General features: G+C 39.1%; 1 protein-coding gene across 1 annotated transcript in view; it reads right to left on the reverse strand.

The window, feature by feature from the left end:
* The window catches only part of MACROD2 (mono-ADP ribosylhydrolase 2), a 1,523,237-nt gene that overhangs the window by 400,805 nt on the left and 1,100,834 nt on the right, over positions 1 to 21,598 (reverse strand). The window contains exon 7 of the mRNA XM_058679322.1: positions 368 to 398. Coding sequence (XP_058535305.1) covers positions 368 to 398 — 31 coding nt within the window. The remainder of the gene's footprint in view (positions 1 to 367; positions 399 to 21,598) is intronic.

The following is a 21,598-nucleotide window of genomic DNA, read 5'->3' on the forward strand; positions in this document are numbered from 1 at the left end:
ATCTGCTTGTGTCAGAAATCCTTCACATAATAAATACTATGCTTTTTCTGAGAGAAAGCTTGGTTTTATTAAAGGAAACAATATTAGAAGTCAATCCTACTTTTATACATTCCTAAAGAAAAGACCTGAAGCCACAATGCATTAATCAAATCATTCTGGATGATGTCCAACACAACAAAATTCAAGAACATAGAATCCAAATCACCTCTTGAGTTTACTTCATGAGATTTGACCTGAATTTTTAGTCTCTTTAAATCACAACAAAATAGATTCATCAAGGTACCTTTAATCTTTCCAGTTAACCTCCCTGCCGACCCCATTTAACAGGAAAATAAATGTAAACATCATAAAAAGCTAGATCACTTACCATAAATGCCGGTTGAAATGCAGGGAAATGCCTGTGAATAAACCACAAAAAATAACAATAAATTGTAAAGGAATGACTCTGCCCGGTATCATCTAGGTTGACATTTATTTGGCTTGACAAGAAATATCCTCTATTTACATACTTGGAGCTATAAGTAGGAGTAGGAGACACTGGAAACACAGACATTTGATTAACTGAAAATGTTCCCTACCTGCGACTCTTAACAGCAGTTAAGAACCAACTGCCCAATCATTACAACTATGAGGAGATAACCGTTCAGCAGTAATATTAACAAGTTGTGTTAACCTATGATGAGGTCGATTCCATCAAAGCAGAAAACCTGAGGTCAGACCTGCACACTTCTTACTTCGCCATATTTTCATACTATAAATCTTCCTTTTGTGTTTATTTATGTTTATTGTTCATACAGAGTGATGTCCAGGAATCTCTCCACAGATCCATGCTACATGAGGTTATACTGGTGGTTTGATGTCGGGAAATATCAATCAGCATTCGTGATGTATGTCGTGGGGTGGCTGAAACTACAACTAGGCTACAGATGCAGCATGTCTGTACAGTTCAACATAAGCATTGTATAAGCATAAACTGGTCGCTTATAATAAAGGATAGCATATATTTTAAAATGTGTGTTATGTCAATAAAATTTCTGATAAATAAATTGGCGCTTTTGAGGGCTAGTTTTAAAATATCCACTGCTTATATTTATACTACATTTTACTCAGCAATGTTCACAGAATTTGACTGAAACCATGCATGAAAAATATAAATATATATTTGAAATTAGGCTTTGTCACTGTAGAAAGTATGTGGCAATGACCCCTGCCAATATACTTCTGTGAAAATTCACTAAAGTTGCTTCATTTAATTTTCCTGGTTTATCCATTTTTCAATTGCAAATAACCATGATAATGTCTACTATACACGAAGGAATGCTGTGGGAGAATTAACAGTACAGCTTTCTTAAAAAGGGACTGACATTGTGTTACAACTTGAAAACTACTGCTGCTATAAACCGTATTAACTAATATTACAATTGGGCTCAGTAATAATGGAATGTCAGTCCTTTCCTTTTATATCATTGGGTTAAATGGGTGCTGCATTTCATTCCACAGCACTTTCACAGATTATATGTTTATTCACTCTTACATGATGTTCTATTTAAATGATCCAAATTTACGTGATTTTGTTTTATAGACAGTAATAATTGCCTCTGTTAAGCTCAATCATATATCTGCAAAGTGACAAATGCTTTTTCTCTGCTCCTGTGGAAACATTTACTAGTAAGTGCTACTATTTATTTATGTATGTATTTGTATAAAGAGGATAGCTTCTAGAAGAACATAGAAGACACTAGTTTGTGATTTTAAAAAATGAGTTAATTCTTTGATTACCAGGGTTCTTAAGATACCATTAAGATTTTAAAGATTTGTTTTTATTGTAAAGTCAGATATACAGAGAGGAGGAGACAGAGAGGAAGATCTTCCATCTGAGGATTCACTCCTCAAGTGACTGCATGGGTGCAGGGTCCCAAGGCTCTGGGCTGACCTTGATGGCCCTCCCAGGCCACAAGCAGGGGGCTGGATGGGAAGTGAGGTTGCCATGATTAGAACCAGCACCCACACCCATGTGGGCATGCTCAAGGTGAGGACTTTAGCCACTAGGCCACTGCACCGGGTCCCAGATACCACTAAATAATGTTCTTGAATCCTTTAATTCATTCAACGATGACAGCAAGCAACAGTTCAAATCAAATTGTCCTGAACGTATTTCATTGCTTTATGAGCGTTCCCTGACTACCAGCACGTGAAGATCTCAGTATGAAAATCAACCACAAGCACATTGTAAGCAGTTTTCCTCTAACAGTAGAGAGTTGGGGTTTAGGAACGAGCTACTGAAAAACACAGACAAGAGAGGATTCAAGATCAGTGCTATGATTTGCGTAATGTCAAATGAGTCCCATTGTGCCTTCTAAGCTAGAAGGGGAGAATGTCAAATGAGTCCCATTGTGCCTTCTAAGCTAGAAGGGGAGAGGTGGATTTATGGCTTGAGATCCATGGGAGCATCATCCAGCTCAGGGTTAGAGACAGAGGTGTGAGAACATCAAGGTATAAAGCAGGCAAAATCCACCCCCACCCATTGTCTAATGGGCTTTCAGCTGGGATTGAGCATGAACTTAACAAAAACCAATCCAGAGAACTAGAAATTTCTGTAATGCAAGTTTTATGTGGCATTGGAGTTCTCGTGAAGAAACAGAGGCCCAAGCAGGTGGTTAGAGTTGAACATCCATACACGAAGTTGGACAAAGATAGTAAATTGTATAAGTATCAGAAGCAAAAGGGTTTGGCTGAGGTAGATGATACAGAGGAGAAGCGGTTAGGAAGGCATGAGATAGCTGAAGATTTACTTGTACAGTTTTTTCTTAGACTCAGTTTCTCATCCTTGAAGATTATTTCACTTCTGGAAAAGGGAGGGCAGCTTTCACAGAGAAATCTCTCCACCTTCTAAGAAGGAGGGCAAGAATATTCTTGCAAGTGCATTTTTCGCAATGTCTTTAGCCAGAAATAATCAGAGCTGTGTATTTCAGGGTGGTGTGTTCTTAACGTCATCAGGGGAAACCACAGGGTTTTGAAAAAGCGGCTCTGTGCTGACTGCTGCCCATGTGTCCTTCAAGAGTTGAGCAATTTGCTTTGCTGCTCTGAGAATTAGTTTCCTCACTAGCAGCTGAGCAATGAGACTTGCCTCAGAGGAAGAAGGAACACAGGCCATATTTCGAGAGCCCATTGCCTTCCAGCAGGGCTTTCCAATGGCAGGACATCAGATATTTGGGATCAGCTCATTCCTTCTCCTTGGGGACTGTCCTGAACATTCTAGCATGTCTAGCAGTAACCCGGAACACTACCTGCTACATGTCAAGCCTCCTAATAGTGACAAGCAAAAATACTTACAGATGTTGCTGAATGTCATATAGGGAGAGTCTCTCCCCTCATTAGGACCACTACCTTTAAAGTCCAGGGCCTAATGATGCAAGCAGACAGCCTTCAACCACCAACTTCAGAATCACTTCAAGTGCAACAGCTCAGCTGCCTTACTCAGGATACTGTCCCTTCCTAGAAGAAGCCATTCAAATAACTGATGAAGCAAGTGAGAACGAGGTTGGGTCCTTAGCTCAGTCAGTGCAACACTGAAGGGCTAATGCATCTACCAAGCCCTCAGCCTTACATCTCAGCCTGCATCTTCTCCTCTTCCCCCACATGTTGACTCCTAGGGTGTTCTATAGACATCCAACACCCTGGATTCTGTCTCTGAGTTCACTTTCTGGGGAGCTGAACTGAACTAACTTCCTTCTGCTTCCCTGAGCTGCAGCCACATGACTTGTTATGCCATCAGATCTAGTGGTAGAAAGAACACCAGGAACGGTGGACGCTAAGTTTCATTCACCTCTGCTCTCACTTTTAGCTTAAAATCAATCATGCAGCTCAGTAATTGAGTCTGAATGTACCGATTGCCTTGTCTGTTTTAACAAGGACAAATAGCTTCATCTGAAAATGATATTGTTGCCTAGACTGTGAAGGCAAATGGTAATGTAATGGTGGATGACTTTGGTAATATTATTACATGAACTTAAACAAAAAGTCAATGATTAAAAAAGAGATGGAAATACAATATCATGCAAACATTCATTTTCCATAAAATAGCTTTCCATATAACTCATCTAAACTAAGCCTCCTCCATTAATCACTTTGTATTGCTTAAGGGAGAAGACGACAGGGCGGAAGGGAGAGCAAGTAAGCTCAACTAAGGATTTTTTTTTAATGTGTCGCTTGTTCTTGACTGTAATGAATATCTGTTGGGGTCACCAATGTGAGTGGCATGAGATTTACTGATTTCAAAGTTACATTTCACAAAACTACTCTGCTCAGAAAACTTCTCCTATGGAAGAATGACTAGTTAGCATCAAAATGTAGTCCAATTATCTTGGTTTGTCTGAAATACACGCTAACTCAGCCATCACCTGTCATCCACAGAACTCATGGAATGGCACCAGTGCCTCATTTGTTAGGTTCCAGGGTCTCTTTCCAGCAAACCCTGAGAGCAAGATGTATTTGTTAATCGGATCTGAGCATGCAGCGATCAGAAATTTGTTTCACAGCATTTGACTTTAATGTTTTCTTTTTTTCCCCACAAACCAGCATACACTTATTCACTAGGGAGAAAAAAAATGTAATCATTGGGCCATCAACTAAAAAAATACTTCTGTTTTCAGGTACATTAAAAGCAAACAAAAACAGGGCCCAGCATGATAGCATAGTGATTTATACGCCCAGGATCCCACATGGTCACCAGTTCTGATCCTGGCGGCCCTGCTTTCCATCCAGCTCCCTGCTTGTGGCCTGAGAAAGCAGTCAAGAACGGCCCAAAGCCTTGGGACTCTGTACCCATGTGGGAGACCCGGAAGAGCTCCTGGCTCCTGGCTTCTGATTGGTTCAGCTCCAGCCATTGCGGTCACTTGGGGAGTGTGAACCATCAACGGAAGATCTTCCTCTCTGTCTCTCCTCCTCTCTCTATATCTGCCTTTCAATAAAAATAAATAAATCTTTAAAAAACAAAAACAAAACAAAACAAGAGACATACACTTGAAATCCTTAAGGTTATACATTCTTTCCCATCCCCTAAAAGTCTGGCTTTAAATTTGCTCTCCTTGACTTAATAATATGAGAGCAAGCAAGGAAATCTCAATCTGCTCTATTTTGATCTTAACAATGCTTTAAAATATAAGACAACAGACCCTAAGGCAGCATGATAACCACCACTTGTTTGTCTGGAACTCTGATTCTCATTTCATTCCTTCAAAGTTGGTCATGAAACTCTGGTAGGAGTTTTGATTATCAGGTGTGTGTGAACGTGTTGTTACTTTAGTGACGCAATCCCCTCTCCTTACCCTCTTAGCCACAAGAACAGAACAATGACGAATTCTGATATTATGGACCCTTTGCCAAAAACTTTAAGTTAGAATATTTCAATTGTTCTGTCAACACACTTCCTAATGTTTATATAGTTAGATATTCCATTATTTAGGAGTAATGTCATTCTACATGATACAATTTCCATTTAACTGTCTTTAATTATATGCAACATTTCACAGAACTGACAAAACTGTCTTTTTTGTGAAACACCATTTATTTTGTGTTATTTTGTATAACTGCTGAGAAAGAGTGGCTCCTTATCATTTCAGAATTTATTGCAAAGCCATTGAAATTCCCACTTCTGATACATTGGCATTTTTAAGCATATCTCTTTATAGTGTATTTACCTTAAAAAAATTTTTTTAAAAAAAGGAAGTTGGCTGGTTCCTAAAACTCCCCTTTATTCAGACAGGTAATTCTGAATCAGTATTCAACTGAGTCACATATAAGACTTTTCCACAGTTGAATCCTTCTTCTTTCAAGTCTAGCATTTCTGATATAGCCTTCACAAGGACTCCACTGTTGGCTCAGGACCCTTCGTCCAATCTTGCACCACCCTTTCTGGAAGATTTTCTGACCAGTTGTCTTTGCTCAGGCCAACACTGACTGTGAAGAGTTTCAGGCATCATGTAAACCACATATTTTGTCCTCAAATGGCCCCTACTTGGCTCACGAAATTAAAATCAAGGCATTAAAAAAAAAAAAATCAAGAGGTTACAATTGCTGTTAGTTCACCAGGAAGAACAACAACTAGGAATAATGACACATGTACAGGCAGGGAAGTGTCCCCCAACTTGGCTGGTCTATAAAACAGTCTAGCAGAGAAGATAGCCAACAGTTAAAGAAGTTAGACTGTAAGAACATGTGCATCTTGGAAACAAGGGCATTAGAACTATCATTCAGTATTCTAGGCTTTAGTTATCTGTATCTTCACTTCCTTACCCAAGATTCAGCATATTTTAGTATTTCTCAGACTATGGGATGCCTGACTCTGGGATACATACACAAATGACAGGAGTTATTGACTAGCTGCAGATAGAGAGAACACCATCTTAGCACCTAAGTTTCCATTTTTTATAAGACAAGAGATGAACTGGAAAATTGGACTGGCATTGTAGCATGGTAAGTTAAGACTCCGCCTATGATGCCAACATCCCATATGGATACCAGCTCTACAATCAGCTGCTCCACGTCCAATCCAGCTGCCTGCTAATGCACCAGAGAAAGCAGCAGGACGCGGCACACATTCTTGGGCTCCTGCACCCATGTGGGAGACCTGGAAGAAGCTCCTAGCTCCTGGTTTCAGAATGGCCCATCTATGACCATCTAGGGAATGAATCAGCGGATAGAAGCTATTTCTCTCTCGATCTGTATTTCTCCACCAGGCCCTCTATAAATCGGCCTTTCAAATACATAAAGAAATTTCACATACATAAATTCTGTGATACCCTTTTCATATCTCCAGGATAATAACAGAGAAAGAGACAATTTCAGAGCATCTTGATTACACTGACACATGTGACATGGCAGCATGGCAATAACAATTGTCAGTGCTTGAATTATTACAATTTGCCAAGCACTGAGCTAAGAGTTCTATGTGTATCATCTGAAGCCAGCCTATGATAAAGAACATGCTGTCTACTTTGTATAAACACAGAGGAGAGTAAAGCTATGAAAAACTTATTCAAGATGACAAAATGGGATACTAAGGGATTTATTTATTATATGGTTTAAAGAGTAGCTACTCTGTATGTTTGCCTTTAAAATTTATGTTTTAAACCTTTATTCTTTTTAAGGGGGGAACGGAAAAACAGAGAAAGACACACATATAAAATTAAAACATAGACGTACAGAGAGTGTGAGAGAGATTTCTTCCATATATTGGCTCAATCCTCATAGGCTTGTAAAACTTGAGTTGGGCCAAGCAAAAGTTAGAAGCTAGGAACTCAATCCACGTGCCCAAGCATGTGGTCTTTACAGCAGGAAACACATCATTCTAGGTCCTCCCAGGGTGCACTAATTAAGACATTAGAATTAAAGGAAGGCCCAGACGAAGTTAGAATTTGAAATAGAGTCAGGATCACAGCACAAATATTCTGATATGAGATCTAAGTACCCAAAGTGGCATCAAGAATCCTGCCTTTAATATTTCTTAATTACTCAAACGATCCAGAAACAAAAGGCTCAAATAAGACAGCTATAGTCAGCCAGCAATGAGGATTTTCTAATAAAGCTGTGCTTCTCCACTCCTGGTTATTAACTGGGCTACCCCTCACTCAGCCCCAACTGCGAATGGTATGGTAGGCTTACTTCCATTCCATTAATTTGCATTTCTTAAAGAAAAATGTATCTATTTTCATTTGAAAGGCAGATACACACAAAGAAGGAATCATAGAAAGATCTTGCATCAGCATGGTTCAATCCTTAAGTGGCAACAACAGATAGAGCTGAACCCATATGAATCCAGGAGCCAAGAGGTTCTTTCAGATCTCCCATGTGGGTGCAGGGTCCCAAGGCTTTGAATTGTCCTCTACTGCTTTCCCAGGCCACAAGCAGGGAGCTGCACGTGAAGCAGGGCAACGGGGACATCTGAATTGGCATCCATATGGGATCCTGTTGCATTCAAAGGGAGCATTAGCTACTGAGCTATTGTGCAAGGCTATATTCATTTACATTTTTTTAAAGAACTATTTATTTTTATTACAAAGTCAGACATACAGAGAGGAGAACAGACAGAGAGGAAGATCTGCCATCCAATGACTCATTCCCCAAGTGAACGCAACAGCCGGTGCTGTGCTGATCCAAAGCCAGCAGCCAGGAACTTCCTCCAGGCCTCCCATGTGGGTGCAGAGTCCCAAGGCTTTGAACTGTCCTCGATTGCTTTCCCAGGTCACAAGCAGGGAGCTGGATCGGAAGTGGGACTGTCGGGATTAGAACTGGAGTCCATATGGGATGCCAGTGCACTCAAGGTGAGGACTTTAGCTGCTAGGCCACTGCACAGGACCTGGGCCGAGCCCTTCATTTACATTTCTAAGCCCACAGAAGTTAATGCCATCTTCCCCATCTTTCTTTCCTTCCACTTTGCCCTGATCACAAAGTTCTAGCCACAATAGCCTCCTTTTATTCTTCAAATGTACACAGTATGTTCCTAGTTCATGGTATTTGGCTTTGTTATTGTTGGAACACTGGAACTGTACTCCCTGGCCTGCTAACACTGGGTGAAGATAATTAATCTAAGGGCTAGTAGAATTCCTATTGCTTTGGGAAGTTCCATGCCTGGGGTCCCATGAAGCTGCTAGGACAGAGTGCAAAGTTCACCAAGGAGCAATTCTCCCGGCCTGCTCACCTTATCAAGTTCCCTGTGGCAGTCTGTGCCTCTCTCCCAACAAGCTGATTAAGACTGGACTCAGCCTGGTACTCCAATGAAAGAATGGTTAGCTTCAAATCCCTTGTTCTTTGCCTGGGTAGATTCTACCCTACTCTTTCTATTTGCACCTCACATTTGATCCCCCTAAAGTGAATTTTTTTAACTAATCGCTACCTCTCCTTCTTTAAACTATAAAACCCTAGAATAACCTAAAAACCCAACAGGTATCGTCTCTGCCTTGAACATTCCATTTACCAGGAACTTGTCTGGGTTTTTTCTTACTCCCATTAGATTTCTGATGAGAGATCACCCCCTGGCCTATAACTAAACTACTCTCTATGCAATTAACTTGCTTCACATAACTCCTAAAATCATCTAAGAAGTAGTTGGTTGTTAGCTCATTGTCTTCTTAAATGTAGATAACTCTGGATGAAAATTCCCACAAATAAACTTTGTCTTGTTTTGCAACACCAACAGCTAGAATAGTATCAGGAATTCAACAATTAATGATCAGATGGATGTGAATGAGTAAGTTATCGAATTGTTCAATATATACCAACATAGTTTTATGTATTTTCTATACACAGAGTCAATACTTCCATTTTTCCCCATCACACATATTGTCTCCTTGAAAAACCAAAGCTGCCCTAAAAATGCAAACACCACCACTTGTTACCAAGGCTAACCATCCTGAAGGCCACAGTCATTTATAGGAGACTTTGAACAAGAGCACTTGGAAACAGCCAGTGAAATGTTTGAAGAATACCATGAAAGCTCGAAGCAGGTACCCTAATTAAGGCAATCATTTGATTTTTTTGTTTATTTTCTCCGTTCTGCCTTTGAAATAGCTGTCATAAATTCATTGATTGTCAGCTGCTTTCATATTTATAACTATTTGACTCAGTAGAATAAACAACAGTTACCTAGCCATGAGTAGTAGCAGTCTTCTTTTGACCTTTACATTTTCTACAAAGACAGACATATTTCCTTCACCTGGAATTTCTTAGGATGCAAAGTGTTGGAACTAACAAAAATAAACTTGTTCTTAAGGCTGATTGGAATGTTTTATGGTAAACTATTTGTACGTGAAAATGAGAACACCTCCCTAGAAATCTACTGAACTAAAAAAGTATGCATTATGATCCAAACATGTTTATACCTGTAAATGACTTTACACAGAAACCAAAGTTTAAAAAAAAAGCCAAAAAAAGAAAAACACAAAAAAGACAAGGTTAACCAAATGAAAAGCCTTGTTCAACTAAGAGTAAATCAGCTATACAATGTAACAGTTCCTACACAAATGTTACAAAAATGTTGATTTTTAAGTGGACTTCATAATCTCCAATTTTATAAGGATCCCTTCTCCATTTTCCTCATAATTGGGCATATTTTGCATCCCTGGTACAAAAAGGCATGAGGATGCCCTCAGGTGATTCAACTGGTACACAGTCCAAAAGGAAAGTGAAATAAACGTCAATCATTTCAGAATCCCTAAGAAGCAAATTAGCCACTTGAGATTAAAAGGCGCACAGATCATGGCCATTGCCAGGTCTAAGTGCATCTTTATGGATAGATCAACCTGCTCATAGAAACAGTCTAAATGGCACAAGGAGCCCATGCTTTGGTATGGCTGTGAGGGGTGTAATCGGTGTTCACATACAGTAGCAATCACAGGCTGACCGACACGATTCTGAACTTGCTTTTGCTACACACAAACAGTGCTGGTATTGGGGCCCAATGAGATAAACTTTCACCTGTAACATCAGCACCGGCATCAGTAATCAAAATCCTTTTGAAACTGAAACCCTGTAATGTAAAAGCAGGACCCAGTATCCTGCCTGTCTCCCTTAGCGCAAGGCGTCTTTTCCTGCTCTTTATCAAAATGAATTCACTGACCCAAGGAAGTGATCTGGTTGGAGCTAACAAGATTCTGATCACTAAACTCAAGGAGTCACTGGATTTTCCAATTAGATAGGAACCTTAGATGGCCAATGTCATCCTGGGATAATTTATGTAGAAGAATTCCAAGTTTAGGTAAAATGTAATTCCAACCTTCAGGTAACCCCCAGACCAACTGGAGACCACATGACCATCATAAATTCCCTGAAAAGCATGGCTTCACTGACCAATCAAAACAAAGTAGCTGGCTGCACTGACCAGTCAGGAACTTCAACATGAGTTGATCATCATCCACTTCTTAGACTTAATTTCACTCCAAAAAAAATCTCTAGCAATTAAAGTATAGCTGCCTGGTTGATTGTTCTGTGCTTTGCTCACAGGTAATAGGCACCATGTAAAAGGTGTGCTAAACAAACTCAAGCAGAAGTTGCATAGTCACATTTTCAGACAATCCCTGACTTCCTTAATACGATGTCATACCTTCCTATATCTTAATTAGAACGTTGAAGATCTGACTTCCAAAGGAAACATTTGAGAAAACTCATTAACAACAAATAACCACAAAGCAGCAAACACAGATGGTCTCATAAAGAGGCTGCTTCAAAGCCCCAAATGCTTGGGTGAATAGATGATATTTTTTAAGACTCAATGGGCTGGGCAGTACAGATATAGTAACACAACCTTTCTCAATCATCCTTGTGTCTCAAGTTCTAACTAATGGTCTGTTAAGAGACTGAATAGTTTCAGAAGGCACTGAGCGAAAATACACTCATTAAATATATACCACCGGCTCAATAAATATATACCGCAACGGCTGGTGCTAAGCCAACCCAAAGCCAGGAGCCTGGAGCTTCTTCCAGGTCTCCCACACAGGTGTGGGGTCCCAAGACTTTGGGCCACAAATAGGGAGCTGGATGGGAAGTGGGTCTTCTAGGACATAAACTGACACCCATTTTGGATTCTGGTGTGTTTAGGGCAACGTAACAGGCTCATTTACATTGTTTTTAAAACTTGATTATATGTTCTTTGAATTCCCATTATTATTAAATAATTTGTCCCAATCGCATATGGGTTTTTCTCCCTTGTGTTGTGTTTAACTAAAAGGAACTCTTCCTTCTCTTCCACTGTCTCTACAACCACTCCTTCCCATCATCTGGCCAATACAGACTTTCCAATTAGAATTCTAAACTTCCCAGAATCAAAACCCTGATTCTCACTCAATTTTCATGTGGGGCAAAACTTGCCGAAAAATGTTTCATATTTCCGCAAAGAAATGCCATGACATTTTGCATTCCACAGGAATGCACAAGCTTGCAAAATTGTATTGATGTAATATTAACTCTGCTATCACTTCCAGAAACTGAAATGAAAGAAGGAAATGCAAATATTTTTATTGCATGGAAGGAAAGGTACATATTTATGCTCAGAATCGTTACTGTATTTTTTCTGTCATGAATGATAATACAGTTATCAGTGATGCAAAAATGGTCATCTCTGAGCACATTTCACTAGAGAGATTTTTAAGGATGTAATCACTTGCCTGTGATATTTTATAGGCTTTCATAAATGGGTCATTTGTCCAGATAAGAAATTCAGTTGTAGAATGAACATGGAGTTATATTTAGATCTTAATTACATGGTCCAGACGCACTGGCAAAGTCATTAGCCATAATAATTCTTCAGCTTCCCAGAAGAAGGCAAGGATCTTGGGAATCTCACTGAGTGACTTCATGGCTTTAAGAGGTCTGAAATGGTGCCCTGAAGGCTCTCAATAATTTCACTGGTGCCATGTTTTGTGCCAAGATTTCAGAGGGCTATAACCCTCCAGGTGAAACACAAAGTCTTAATCAGCAGAGACCCCAAATTTGGGAAAACTAGGGAGATTATCTAAATAAGTCAATCAAAACAGAGGTCATTTAAGACAATGGTTTTATTTTTATTCTTCTTTTCCTATATATAGTTTTGTAGGTAGAGTGTTTTCCTTCTTCCTTCCCTTTCATTCATCCCATTTCTCCACTCTCCACGGTCCGCTATTTCTACAAAGTACAGTCCTTCGGCTGTAGTCTCAACTCCAGCATTCTGCTCTTCATGTAGGTATAAGCAATGGTAGGAAGTCTAACATCTTGTCAAGGTGCATTTAACAGTTTTATTGGGGGTCTTCTTTTACTTGGGAGTGGAGATGCACACTGTGGTTTCATTTCCCACTACTCTAGTCTCCATTATACTATTCATTTATGAGATTACAGGTGTATAATGGTTTACCTTTATATCTTTTTGTTTTGTATTTTGGATGAAATTTTTCTTATATCAGAGCACAGAAATTGGCTTATTTCACTGAGCATAATGATCTGCAATCAATAAGGTTTTCTTTAATCTACAGTGTGATGATATTCTGTTCTGCCTCTATGATTCTGTTATAACTTATAACCGACACAAGACAGCACAGTTAAAAGGCAATAAATAAAGGATATTAAATATCTCTATTACATATGTTGCAGGTTCTAACCTTCTTTATTGCACCTCACTCAACTTTTTCTTTCTAATATAGTGCATGTGCAAAATTTAAAACTCTTGAATTTGCTTAAGTTCTCTATTCTGTGGATTCTGATGTGTCTCTTTAATACAAATAAAATTACAGGGTGCAATTGCTGTAAAAAAAAATAATGTTATTTACAGCTCTCGTCCAAGAGAGCTTGTACTTTTTAGAAAAGTAACAAAAAATTAATTACCATCAATTTAGCATCTGAGCCCTTCAAGCACTCTTTGTCACCCTCTATATAGTGAGGACTGAGAATATGGAGAAGATAGGGTGGGGATGACAGGAGGTCTACCAGGAAGCATAGGAGTTCCCAGAGCAGCAGCTGGAGCAGGGCATCTTCCAACACTCATTCCCAATGACTTTTGCAGCTCTCAAGGTTAATTCTCCCATGCCATACTTCCTATAACTAAGATGCACCTTCCAAGAGTTTCAGAGGATCTTTATTTGTTGGACGTTGAAGAACAAGTTTGCAAGTAAATACTGGTGCTTACCATTAAGTCATATATTTCTCCCAACTCCCTACAGAGTTGCAAAACTCAATTACAGCCACAGCGTAAAATGATTGTATTACTTACACATCATGATATGGTGTCCTAGCTAAGTAATTTGGGGACAATGCTAACACTAACTTTACTAGGTGAAACATCATATGTAAGAGTTTCTGTACAACTTATTCAAATCTATGCTATTATGGTTTTATCTGCAGGATAAATATAGTTTTCAGGGATATTTGAGAAAATTTAATGAAACATCTCACAGCAGGATACAGTTGTTCAAAATTTACCCAAGAATTAGGAATGAAGTGAAGGATGATTTTGAATATCTGATTTCTAATATTTTTAAAAAGCAGACGTGGGATTTATACCATGGATAGCAGCCACATGGGCTGTCCTAACAACAGGCAGAGGATTCTCCTACGAGCCATATGAGCATCAACTCATGTTCCAGCTGCTCCACTTCCAATCCAGCTCATTTCTTATGGCCTGAGAGCAGTGGAGAAGGACACATGTCCTTGGGACCTTGCACCCATGTGGGAGACCAGGAAAGTACTCCTGGCTTCTGGCTCTGGATCAACCCAGCTCCAGCTGTTCCAGCCATTTACAGAAATGAAGCAGCAGATGGAAGATTTTTCTCTGTGTCTCTCCTTACCTCTCTGTAACTCTATCACATAAATAAAATGCATCTTTGAAAGAAAGTAAAGTAAATTCTGGAAAGTTCTTAAAGAAATCTATTAACAAAGGAGATTAGCACAGCTGGAAATAATAAATACATACAGCACACATCTTTATTTCTGAATAATAGTATGATTAAATTATTAGATACAATTAGACTTTACCATTATGTTACTTTATATTCTTCCTTTTCCTGATCTTGCCATGTCAGGACAAATTTCTATATCACAAAGCTTGAAATCGTCAACATGAATAACTATGCCATTATAATGACTTTGGGACAAATAAAAGAAGGAGCTATAGAGAGGGAGGAGAGATGACTCCCTATGCGTATAAATCTGTATTACAGAAAATAAGTAAATAATATAGAAAAGAACGTCATTAAATAAAGTGTAAGCAGTAATAAATACATGTGAAGAATTTCAAATTAATGCCTGGGTGAGGAAGGGGGACGTGATGGAGATCAGAAGAGGGGGCTGAGACATGTTCCTTGGAGGCTACCAGAGGGTGCCAGAGGGACTGAGTCTTTCTCCACTAACCTGTTCTATAACACAATAACTGGCTTCAAGCCATTCTCACGATCACCTCTCTATTTTCTAGAGTAACCCAGCATCACTCCTAATGTCAACCGCGTTGGTTTTGCTATCTCTGTATCTGATTTTGGATGAACCCAGCCTGGAACAGGTAATTTGCTCATACTGGTAGCTTTGATCATTATAACTCATGTTTTCCTAGAGACACAAATAGCTTCTTCTCATTATTGCTATTTCTACATTCTATTGCCATGTTACAACTCATCTGCTTGGAAGAATTACTGTGAATCCTAGGACCTTAGATGATCATTAATTCAGAGGAAAAGTTAATTGAAAAATAAAATTAAAATCTTCTATGCAGCCTAACAAAGAGATAATAAGTGTAAGAAATCAGAGAAGTAAACTTGATCCTCAGTCACTATAATTTAGCCATAAAGGATGAAGGAGAGCTTTAGGATGTGTACCATGTATTATCTGCTCCATATTGGAGGTTAACTTATTTTATAGATCCTCAGAAATTGTCCATTGATCTGTCATCTACAGAAAGTGGTTTCTATAGAACCTTTAAAATCAAAAAATAAATTGGTTTCATCATACCTTTAATTAGCAATTGTAGTTGCAATATGTTAAAGAAGAAAACAGATTCGATGTATTAATATTAGACTTCCTGGGATTAAACCAAATGAATGACAATTCCCCCAAGTAGTAGTACTGTGAAACCAAAAAGTTTACTGAGAAGCAGGACAGATAAAATGATGCCATTATAACAAACCAAAATGTGTCACCTTGAGTATTCTCTCCAAATTTCCTTTGCAAGCCATACTCAGGGATAAATAGAAACATAACTCTTGGACAAATATTTACAAGTCAGGGCACCACAGAGATTTTTTTCCCGTAGCTAATGCTTTGTGTATTTTTACTGTGGCACACTGGCTGCCTTTTCTGGAGAGGAAGGGCCAGAGGGTCACCTTTAATGTGGTTTGAGTCCAGAGATCTTGGCAGCGGCAAGGAAAGCAGAGCTTTCATTGAGTGCAGACTGCTCTGATCCAGTTCTGGCATCTTCACGTGCTTTGCTCCATCACTATTTAAGGTCAAAAGAAAGAAGAGACGTGACTAGCATGGAACAGTGGATAAAACCAGAGAAAAACTAAAAGGAGTGGACTGTGAGAGAAACATGTATTTTTGATTTTACTAAGTCTAGTGCAAAATTCCATAAGCTAGCGACTACAACCAAGGCTATGAGCTAGAATCAAATAAATGCTGCCAAATAGTCCAAGGATTCACTCTGCACAGCAGAGACCATCACCCATCAGTGGAGGCTAAGCTGAGGCTTCAGAAACTGTGAAAAGCAGAATATTTGTTTCTAACATTCTGCCTATGGAATAGGAGGAGCTGAAATATATACATATATACATATTCATATACATCTACATATATATTTTTTTCTCCCTAAATGACTTTGGTTTCACATTTGTGGGCTCCTGGACATCTCACATAATGTTTACACATTTCATCGTTCCTCACAACGTTTAAGCATTTTTAAAAGCAAATTAAAAATATTCCGTTTTTTAAAAAAGCTTTATTTATTTTTTATTGGAAAAGCAGACCCACAGAAAGGAGAGACAGAAAGATCTTCTGTCCTCTGGTTCATTCCCCAAGTGACTGTAATGGCTGGAGGGAAGCTCATCCACGAGCCAGGAGCTTCCTCCAGGTTTTCCCTATGGGTGCAGGATCCCAAGGCTCTGGGCCATCTTCCACTTCTCTCCCAGGCCACAAGCAGGGAGCTGGATAGGAGTGGAACACCAAGGACACAAACCAGTGCCCATGTGGAATTCTGGCACAAGCAAGTTTAGGATTTATCCACTAGGCTACCATGCTGGGCCCAATTCCACTCTTTTTTAATGGGATATTTAGATGTAGAGCTGTCCTAATGCTGATTTTTGAGGCCTGGAGGGCACTGGGGTATGAGTTCTTCAGATCTTGCTCTTATTCATTAGTTGTGTGACTCTGAAGAATCCCATTCCTGATTCTCAAGTTCACAGTTGACTCATGTGAAAAGTGAAGAGATAACACTGACTGTTTTGTAAACTTTCTCCCCTGTCGTATAGTCCACGACTCCATGACTCTAATAATAATGTGTTATTTAATTACACATAGTGTGCTCGACTGTTACAAAAGAATTAAATGTATAGTGATGTCTTCATGAATGTGGGAGCCTGGTTTCAGCATCTTCAAGGATAAAAAACAAGCACAGGGGCCCGGAATGGGAGTCTAACAGCTAGAGTCCTTGCCTTGCACGCCCCGGGATCCCACAGGGGTGCTGGTTCTAATCCCAGCGGCCTTACTCCTATCCAGCTCTCTTCTTGTCGCCCAGGGGTGGGGGGAGAGGTGAGGGAAGTCGAGGATGGCCCAGGGTCTTGGGACCCTGTACCCACATAGGAGACCTGAAAGGAGCTGGCTTTGGATCGGCTCAGCTCTGGCCATTGCAACCACTTGAGCAGTGGGTCAGCAGTCGGAGGATGCTCCTCTCTGTCTCTCCTGCTCTCTGTGTAAATAAATAAATAATAAATAAAAAATTTCAAAACAGTCACAGGCTTCTTATAGTAACTGGCATGGTAGAACCTAGGCTCATATCTAGATGCACTTTGAACATTTTCTAGACGACATCTAGCAACTAAGACAAGGTAAACACTTTGCAAAGAGTTTTTGCACTGTGTTTATTAGAAAATGATGACAAGGAAGAAATGTACACCTGCTCAGTTAGAGCTACAACTAAAACATTTTATGTGATCATTGAATCTGGGTGAACCAAAGATACGGTAAATTAGTTTTATTATTTATTTAATTCTGAAAGTAGCTAATACAATAGTTGTAATTGATGCCGTTGACCTCATTGCATGAATGAGAAAACTAAGACTTAATGTTGAGTACTTGGTGGGTGGCAGTTAGCACTTCACCAAGCAGTTTGCCTTTAAAGCATGCTAATGTAATCACCAAGAGATGCTGCCTCTCCGGCCATCTCGATCTCCTTCAACATGTTGCAGGAGTAGAAGGCCTACGGTTTCACGGTTTTTCATGTTGGGTTCTCCTCAAAGCATACAATGAAGTGGGATTTTTGCAACTGTTATTTTCTGAGAGATAATTCCTTCAAGTAGCGTGAAGAAAATGAGGGGGACAAAGAACAGAACAGAACCCAGTGGTATGGACCTTCATGAAATGGTCCTTGTGTGGGCAGCTGGGGCTTAATCCTACCGGGCTGCTCTGAGGAACTATGTTACACTAAGTGTGTGTTTGGGGTGGACTAGCAAGGGTATTCATCAATAAGCTCCTATATGTAATTGGGCAACTCTCTTTATCTCTGGTCTTCTCATACTTGAGCCAGCCATATCCTACTGGCCAGAGAAATCCTCTAGTCCAGAGAGGTAGTGAGTCTTCAGAAAACACAGCACCGGGTGCTAACATCCTGGGGAGGATGAGAAGCAAAGATAAAGTGACAGCATCTGCTACCCATAGTTGCAGTAGTTAAGGTTCAGGACATTTGGCATCAATCCTTGGTCTCTAATCACGCAAATAAACTATACTGGCTATTGCACTGGCTCAGAAATAACCAGAGGGAAAAAATATCCTTGCTCAAACTTCCTTCTGCGGGTCTCTGTGCCAACCAGGCCTTTCCCTGGTGCAAGAGAGGAATCCTAAACTGCTCTCTTGTGTGGAATGATTTCAGATTTAACACATCCCATGATTTATAAAAGGCCCAGGATGCTTAATGAGCTTGGCCTGTGCCTTAAGCTAACTATACCTCCCCCTGTTCACTTGCTATCGATTATATATAAACATGGGTTTTGTTTATTCTGGACAATTTGTTTGCCTTCTCTGCAAAAGTTCTATTAGCTATGTCTTTTCTTGGAGCTCACCTGCCAAGCCTAATAAAGTTTGCATAAAAGCAAAAGGATATATGCTTGTCATATATACTCAAGTTGAAGGCATTTAAAAATATTTTAAGCAAAAGTTATCTTCTTTTAATTAAGGAATAAAACCCACTTTGCTTTTTATTACTCTTTAAGATAATGTTTCACCATTAAAAGACCTTTTCCCAAGGACTCTAATAAAAAGAACAAATATATTATTACATTATGATTAATCCATAATAAAGGTCCTGTTATTTAAAAAAGGTCCACTAGTCTCATTTGCTAGTGTGCTTATCTTTGAGCCAAGAGGTCAAGAATCATTACCTGTTAACATTTGTAGACCTGGCAGCAGAATATGATGAAGTATTTGAGTGAACACACTGGGCATGACCTAACAACCCAACAGAACAATGCTAGACACTTGCACAGAGCATCACATTCCTTCAGATGTTGTATCCTCATCCCAACACTGCAGGTGATTTGAATGTGACAAATATTTCAATGTAGCTCATTGAATTCTTGTAGGGAAAAGATGACCGAATGATTAAAACTTGGGGGAAGAAGGATGCAGACGTGAAAAGGTCTAGACCTCTAAAAGCTGGAGAAGACAGATCTCTGCTTCCAGAAGTCTGTTGTTACATCCTTTTGTATGGCTGGCTAGACATTCAGCCACTATTCTTCTTGCCTGAGTCAGGCACTACGTACACATTCAGTGCTTAGTGTGAGCTAGTTAGTAAGAAAGGCTGGTGCACAAGCAGGAAGGGTGGCTATCTTTTTCAACAACTTCAAAATCTAGTAAGAAAAGACAAGTAGCTAAGAGAAATCACACCAGTGAAATAATGTACCTGTGAGAGTGGCTGAAATGAAGAACTGCAAGATAACAGGATGATATACAGTTGGTGATCACACCTGACTCTGAAAGTCAGGGAAGGATTATTTCTGAGGTAATGACATGCGAGATAAAAATCCAAATGATGTGGTAGAATTAAATAGGCAAGGAATGTAAGGCAATGGCATCCCAAAAAAGGGAGTACATGTGCCAAGTCACTGTCTGGAAGCAGGGTGCCAGATATGGAATACCATTATAACTCAAACCCCAAGGAAAGCAAGAAACAAGATGAGACCACAAGGACATTGCCAGATATTTTATCCTACGTAGTTCCTAACCTGAGAGCATCTTCTTGCCTTTCCTGGATACTGGTCCACACTGTGTATTGATTCAGGGACAAGTCCTTTTTCATGAAATAAGGGAGTGGAGTTGAGGCCCTATTTGTTTTTGCCTTCTCCTAACCATGACTGGCTCAACAAGTCTCTGTTTTATTGAAATGAAGCTCATATATCAGAAGAAGCACTTTTAATCATTATGAAATACAAAATACATTGACAAAATTGTGTAATTGAAACTACTAATTTCATTTCACGTTCACAACTCCAAGAAAGAAATTCTATACCCATTAGTAGTTATTCCTCACTCTGTTCCCTTATTCCCTGAAAAACATTAATATTTGTATATACTCATATATATATATTCTATCTCTATGAAATTCCCTATTTGGGGTATTATTCCCTGTAAAAGCAGAATTTATATGTTACATATTTTACTTTAAAATATTTTTTGCAAGTCACCCATAGTGTAACATGTATCAGTTTACTCTGATACCTGAATGGATCCCCTTGCATACGTACCACATGTGTTCTGCCTGTTCGTTAGTTGATGGCATTAGAATTGTTCCTAATTTTTGGATATTATGGTTATTTGTATTTTTATTATGATTATTTGTGTGCAAGTTTCTGTGCATTTTTAAAAACCTGTCTATTTCTTCTGAAAGACAGAGAAATTCTCTCATTAGCCAGTTTACTCCCTAGGTGTCCATAATGGCCAGGGCTGTGCCAGACTAAATCCTGAAGCTTCTTTTGGGTATCCCACATTGATGATGGAGTCATTTTGCATTGTTTTCCCCAGGCCATTAGCAGGAAACTGGATATGATGCAGAACAATTAGTACATGAAAAAAAACACACTCATATGGGAAGCCAGCATTGCAGGTGGCGGCTTCACGTGCTACACCACAAAGCCAGTCCCATATGAGTAAACTTTAATTATCTTAATTATATAAAAATTATTTTAAAGTTTGGAGAAATGAATTTTAAAGATAAGTTTATTTCAATAGAAAGAACATATTCGAAAATTCATCCGGTTTTTTTCCCTGATATATTTTTTCCATGAACTATCTGAAGATTCATCATACATACCAGTAGAATTGCTATATCCCATGGTAATTCTCTTTAACTGTTAAGATAATTCCCCACCACAATCAATCTAATTTCAGCACCTTCACCTTCACTCTGTGATGGCTACTTTTGTGTGTCCACTTGAATCAGCTCTGGAACATAAATATTTGATCAAACATTATTCTAGATTCCAGTGAAGGTATTTTAGATTGGAGTAGATTTTAAGTAAGAACATCCTCCATAATGTAGGTAGGAATGTCCAGTTGTTTGTTCTACTCAGACTATATTTTCCAGAACCACAAGGAACAGTCACACCCACCTGAAAAGAAGTCTGGAAAACAAGCTTCTACAAAACTATCTGGGTATATTTGGAGCCCAAATAAAACAGATGCTGCTTGATTAAGCAGGAAGTCCAAGTAGACACAGCATAGAAAACTAATACGTTTTGTCACAATTATTTAACATGGTCATAAAAACAAATACATGCATACCACAAGTTTATATATAAATATATTAAGAACTAATTCATTAAAATAGTCAAACAAATACTATTTTTCCTTGTGCTTCTCTGCACTAGTATTACAGACCTATTAATAT

The sequence above is a fragment of the Ochotona princeps genome, chromosome 22, assembly GCF_030435755.1.
Source record: "Ochotona princeps isolate mOchPri1 chromosome 22, mOchPri1.hap1, whole genome shotgun sequence".
In the NCBI taxonomy this organism is placed as follows: Eukaryota; Metazoa; Chordata; class Mammalia; order Lagomorpha; family Ochotonidae; genus Ochotona; species Ochotona princeps.